Source organism: Dermacentor silvarum, chromosome 1 (genome assembly GCF_013339745.2).
Source record: "Dermacentor silvarum isolate Dsil-2018 chromosome 1, BIME_Dsil_1.4, whole genome shotgun sequence".
NCBI lineage: Eukaryota > Metazoa > Arthropoda > Arachnida > Ixodida > Ixodidae > Dermacentor > Dermacentor silvarum.
Genome location: NC_051154.1, coordinates 41,364,275 through 41,370,285, shown reverse-complemented (window position 1 = coordinate 41,370,285; position 6,011 = coordinate 41,364,275). Strand labels below are relative to the sequence as shown.

The 6,011-nt window shown below is 42.4% G+C and overlaps 2 protein-coding genes across 2 annotated transcripts in view; one reads left to right on the top strand and one right to left on the bottom strand.

The window, feature by feature from the left end:
* Positions 1–368: 368 nt before the first annotated feature.
* LOC119461490 (uncharacterized) lies at positions 369–3,855 on the bottom strand. The gene is made up of 2 exons (XM_037722830.2): positions 3,466–3,855; positions 369–3,116 (listed from the first exon to the last, which is right to left on the bottom strand). Exon 2 carries the CDS (start codon positions 3,056–3,058, stop codon positions 680–682), a length of 2,379 nt encoding a protein of 792 aa, XP_037578758.1. The 5' UTR covers positions 3,059–3,116; positions 3,466–3,855; the 3' UTR covers positions 369–679.
* Positions 3,856–3,976: 121 nt separating this feature from the next.
* The window catches only part of LOC119461456 (nascent polypeptide-associated complex subunit alpha, muscle-specific form-like), a 73,464-nt gene continuing 71,429 nt past the window's right edge, over positions 3,977–6,011 (top strand). Inside the window, exon 1 of the mRNA XM_049660640.1 lies at positions 3,977–4,080. The gene's annotated coding sequence lies outside the window, so the exon portion shown is untranslated. The remainder of the gene's footprint in view (positions 4,081–6,011) is intronic.

Genomic DNA, 6,011 nt, shown 5'->3' with positions numbered 1-6,011 from the left:
CTGTGGCAGAATGTTTTTATCAATGCTTTAGCTTTGACTTGTTTTGAGTGGTTATTAAAAAAAAAAAACTATCTTACCAGAGGTCTCTACCAAACAAATTTTGAAGCGATGAAAGGATATTGCACTTCTAAATACAGCTGGCATAATTACTGCACCATAAAAATGGTTACTGGATCTTTCCTGCCAATTTGGCATGTTAAGGTTATGTAGCACTGGCAGAATCCTGCATTACTGTAAGAACACACTCTAATCCAGAATGCAGTTAACCATATCAATTTAAGGCACAGCAATTAATGCTAATTTACGAGAGGCTGTTTCATCGGTCAGTGCATCTGTTCAGACTACACTTTTCAGACAATCAGCCACCGTGGTATGCCTAAACAGTTTATAAAGACTGAGTTAATACACTGGCTGCTCAATCTTAATGTTGACATGCTTTTTAAATAGTTGGGACAAAGAAAAAAAAAGTACTGCGAGATAAGCTCTACCAACACTGTTGGAATGTCAGATCTATAAGTGGCACAGCATGCAATAATTTGCATTACAAGTCACTGCTTAGCCACATAGGTTCACTTGCTAGTCCATACCAGTAAAACACCAGGCCGATGGGTATGGTGCACTGTCTAGTAGTTTCTGTGATACACTTTCAACTTTTCCAGTACAAACGAACTAGTATGTGTCATGAGGAGTCATTGTATGTGCCCCATGATATCATAATGGCTTTGCTTCCAGCAAAAGGAACAAGGTACAAAGCAGATGATTTGTTCCTTCCACCATCACTTAAAACTGTTACATTGAAGAACAGCATTGCATTTTTGCCTGTAAAACGATGACTTTTTGGTTGTCGATACTGTGGAGTGACTTTGTCATTCGTTTTGGAGTCTTTAACCATAACGTCATCTTGTACACGCAACAACTGCGACTTATGGCTGACCTCTGTCTGGCTTTCGATAAATTTCGAAATATTCTGGTGAATACTTTTGTCCAAAAAGGATTGTGTCATTGCAAGAGAAGTTTTGGACCTTGGATCTGATGTAAGCATTGATGAATTATTGCAGCATGTTGACACCCTATCTTTTGTAGCACTTGTAACTTGATGTTGCACTTCTGACTCTTGAAATTTATGCACCCACTTGGTGGCAGCATCATGTAAAATGGAATGAACCCTGAGCTTTTCGTTCTTCCAGCTTATTGCATCACTTGTCGTATGGGTCATTTTATCTCTGTTCTGTGAGAGTATGTTTTCTTTCCAGTTCATGACAGGTATTACACTGTATTTCTGCAAGTTCCCAATTTTTCTTTCATAGTTTTCACCAGGTCTATATGTGGCTTCTTCCAGGTGATTCTTCTCAGCAAAATGTTGTCTGACGAACCCAACTGATTTGCGCTGTTGAGTTAGCAGAGATATCTCCTTTCTCTTCTCGGAAGCTATGACTGAACTTGCAGCCAGTTTCTGTTTTGTGCTGGCTTTATCTACAGCACCATTTTCTTGCAGAAGACTTGACTTTCTGCGTTTTCTCTTCTCAGGCACCATGATAGTTCTTTCTGTAATTTCACTGTCATGACCAGGTTTGCTGATATTGTTTGTCTTTCTGTACTCATCAACCTCCACTGCATGCTTCAAGCTGTCAATAATGTCATCCTGGGCTTCAACAGGTAGTTGCTTATATCTCATGTAGCTCTTTCTAGCTTTCTTTCTTTTTGTTTCACTGGCAACTAAATAGGCAGCAGGTCTGTGCAATAAATTGTCGCTATTTCCTTCATTCTTAAAAAGCTTGGCTGGTGTTATCTTCAGAAGCCTTTTCCTGAACTGAGTGACTTCATAGTCTTTGTCATCTTCATTCAAAGATTCCTTCTGAAAAGGCTGCAGAGGAACTGCAGTACTGCTCATTATGTGTTCAAGCTCTAGTACTTGGTTGCCTGGATGGCTGTCGATAGGCATGCGATACTCGTCAACACCTCCTTGCTCACTGTCAGCTTTATAAGTTGCCAGGTCATCTAGAGTTAGTTGGGTTTCAAATGTCTCGTCTTGTTCCCTCTGGAAAGTTGAAGCACACCTTCTCTGTATAACAGGTACCTGCTGCTTCACTGCTCGTTTGCCGTGCTGCTGAGGTGCAGAAATTAATGCTCCATGGTAGTCTGCTAATGCTGCTATAACGGGTGCACTGCTGAGACCCACATGAGATTTCGCTACATTCTTTTCTGTTTCTTCCTTGGTTTCGTCTCCACCATCAATACTGTAAGCTGCAGAGTACTGCTGATTTTTAAGGACTGTAATATGGCTGTTGGTCTCCACAGCTCTTGTGGTTTCAACTGGCTCATCTTGCCCAGTAGCATTTTGGAATGCTCGTATGAAAACATCTGCTGTCTTGTTTTCTTCCTCTTGCTGAATAAAGTGCATGTTAAATCCTGAGCTTTTACACTGCACTGCTGGTTGAGAGGCATTGCTTTCTGTTGTAACAGGGTCCTCCAAAGTTCTGGTGTTGTCCTCAGAGATGTTCAAAAGCATGCTTGTTTCTGCAAGCTGTTCATCTGGAGTCGCCGTGGATGGCAGTGTGGTTGCATTGGTTGAGCTCTCGCTGTATTTTTGCCCCATAGCACTACTGAGAATACTGGCTGGCATGCAGTGAGAGAATGCTGGGCTGTCGGGAACATAGTAGCCGGGCTTGCACACACACTCGTACAAGCTAATTTTGTTGGGGTTGTCCTGGCACAAGTGAGGACCACAGATGCTTTCTGATGTACACTTGCCCTTGTAGACTGAACATGTGAGGCCTGTAAAGTATTGGCTGCATTTGCAGTAAGAGCTTCCATTTCCGTCCTGGATACACTCCCCCATGATACAGAATAGGCTGATTCCTAAGGGATGAACTGTAACACACGAAGGCTTGCCTTCTTTTAAAGCTTTCCATGCAACATATTCGATGGCTTCATGCGGTGTGTTGAAGTGACCAGGGTCTGGCTTGAAACTCTGTACTGTATAGCAGAAAAAGGCCGCAAGAAGTAGGGTAGTTGCATGCATGCAGGAGTTGGGCTTGGATGAAAAGCCTACACTCATTCTTCAGCGACTACGGCAAACGTCGTGCTGAGCATGAGTCCGGAGGACGACATCACAGCTGTGTGAACAACAAAAGAAGAAAAAAGAAACATATAACTTGTGCAATGTGTATGAACCATGCACACAATTTACCACTCGTACAGCACGTGCTATAGAACGTCCCAATGGGCCATGAAAATGCGTGAAAATCCGATAGAGCATTGCATATATGCATTGCTCTATCAGGCTTTTGAAGCGTTAGTACTATTACAAACCAAAAGTACGGTGTATATTGCACACTGGGTGACATTTACATTTCTCCACGGTTAAAATCTCGCTTGCGATGAGTCGTTTATTTGCTTTATGTAAATACCATGAGCTGCAGACATACGTGCGCACGCTGCGCTGAATTATAAGTAAATACTTACATTACCATGTAGATGCCGAACCCTTATTAGGTTTTCGCTTCTCTCATGCAAAAACTCCAACGCCCACCACAGCAGTGCAGAATTGTTGTTGTTCAATGTCTGAATTGTTTCTTTTTTCTTCTTTCTTCAAGCATGTATTCACCCAAATTTACCGTATGAATCACTCACGGTATGTGAACGGGCAAAAAGGGACACCCATATTTTAAAACGTCACTTTTTTAGCCGAAGAACGCACACGCCTGCGTAAAAAGATAAGCAATTTAGGTAAGCACAGGTCGGATTTCGTCGCGCTTTCAAACGCATTCGCACTCGACGTTGCAGCCGAAACCGAAACTAATATACGCGGTAATATGCGGTAATATGCTGTTGAATAACCGACAATAAATAATTTTTAACAAAACTATTATTTTAGATGTAAAGTGGTATTTCTTGAACATTTCTTCATTTTTGCACGTAGGCGTGCTCGCGTGTTCGCGCGGCGGGTGCGCACGAGCCTTCGGCCCTACGGCTTCGGTCGCTTTGGTCTTTTCTCTACCTTCGCTTGCTCGTTCATTTGCTTGAGTTGGTGGATGGCCGCGCGTCCTGGTTCTATCTCCAATGGATCCGTCGTCAAAGGCAAGCTATTAATTATTCTGCACGCGTCCCTAAGAGATTGTGCAATGCTCTCCGCGCGGCAGCAGTTGATGCCGTTCTGATTGCAGGTATTAATGAACAAAGCCTTATACCTGCACGCGCGGGAGGAGTTTACTAAATCATCGGTTGGAACGCCGCGTCTCGGATATATGAACGTCGAATGTGCATAATGCTGTGCCTCTTTTCCATTAATTCACCATTTGATTTGCGGTCTTTACGTTTGAGCTGATTTGTCTGGCGCCCGTGGGATGTGCAGGGAATAACCTCGGTCGTTGACTGCTCCGATGTTGCGTTCCGCACGAAACTTCGTGTGCGATGTTCCTTCAGTCGTGTGCGTTGTTCCTTGAGTTAGGATATCGTTCTAGTGTGCTAGTTGTGCAGCATTGCATGCTTTAAAATCTTGCAGTTGCCATCAGAAGATCCACAGTAACATTAAAAAAAAAAAAGAAGAAAAAAAAGCTCGAAGACCTCCGGTTCTTTGGGTGTCCCAGCATTTTTTTTTTTTTCTTTCTTTTTCTTTTTTCCAGGCGCGTGCCAGAGGTGCGCCTCATATTTTCTCCGGTCGCGTGATATTGCTAACCTTATTTGTGTATTCTGCAGTAAATTATTTGTCAGATTTCATGAAGATTCAGTGGAATATGTATAGTGCACAGCTCTGTTTGTAGGTACTACGTTCTGACACTCTTGAGCTGTCTTCATTAATCGTACATGTGGGTGTGCTAGGGATGGTTGGCTATAATTAGCTATCGTTGGTTATTTATCGCATACACATAACAAAAGCTTCGCCTCTGTCGTGCGTCTGAAAGTGTCGAATGACATCAAGAGTTCATAAACCTGGAGAACCTCCACTTATCGCAAAGAGATAAAATTGTCTAATCTTTGTGGGGGTGCCTGGGGCACTGCGTTCTATTTGCGTGTTCGAAGCGTCGCATAGATTTCATCACTACTGCTTTGAGCGATGTTGTGCAAAGTGTGGATTCCAGCAAATTTTGAATTGCAACTGGGATTATCTTCAACACATGCATGCCAAATTGCTCATCACTTTCGAGCGTGTTTGACGCAATGTAGATAGAACTGACAGTAGATCGAGCGCTGCTGCACGGTCATTCTGGAGCCCATTTTTCGGCTTCGTACCCGATCGTGCACAATCGCGTTCGCGATAAGTTCGCGCGCGCAGGAAGTTTAATGCAGGTCGACTTCACTAAGGATATAAATTGCCATTCCTGCCACTTAGTTTCAATACACATATAAATTTTGGGACATAATGGAAGGAAGACGCCACTACATATTCCATTTGTGTCCATCTCCAAATTTGTGTGTAGTGGCGGCATTCATCAAATAGATACACAACCATATATCAATGGATGTGGCCAAACAGCAGTAGCTGACAAATGTGCCCCTGATGTAATAAATTTGTTTACTAGGAAAGTGCTATTTTGTATATTTAATTGCAGGTGAGTGACAGGCTACGTTTAGTTAATATAATCTGTTGTATTGTGTACAAGCTTGTACCTGAATTAATGCAACGTTAAGCAGAAATATTAATGCAAAACATTACTTTGTGTTTATCCCTTCTTAAGCTTATTTTTGCTTAATTTTTATTCTTGTTTAGTGGGAGCGAACGCTGTGCGTGAATGTGCCAAAGACAACATTTGCTTGAACTAGAGAATTCAAGAAATCAAAGTCAAGTGTTCTTACAAGTAGACTGTGCAGCAGCATTTGATTTTAATTAAGTTGATAGTGGTTCAAGTGTTCTCGAAAGTATCCCTGCGACATGAGTTAAGGACAAGCGTGCCATTATTTGTTGCATCTGAGTAGAGACTGTGTTAGTTACTTGCCTTTGTGAAGATGCTGTATGGCAAACAAATGCTTGTGCAATATGAGCAGCCTCCACACAGACAGCGTCTTCACCT

Excerpts from the sequence above, each read along its gene's own strand:
- LOC119461490 (XM_037722830.2), bottom strand. The coding sequence starts at position 3,058 with ATGAGTGTAGGCTTTTCATCCAAGCCCAACTCCTGCATGCATGCAACT.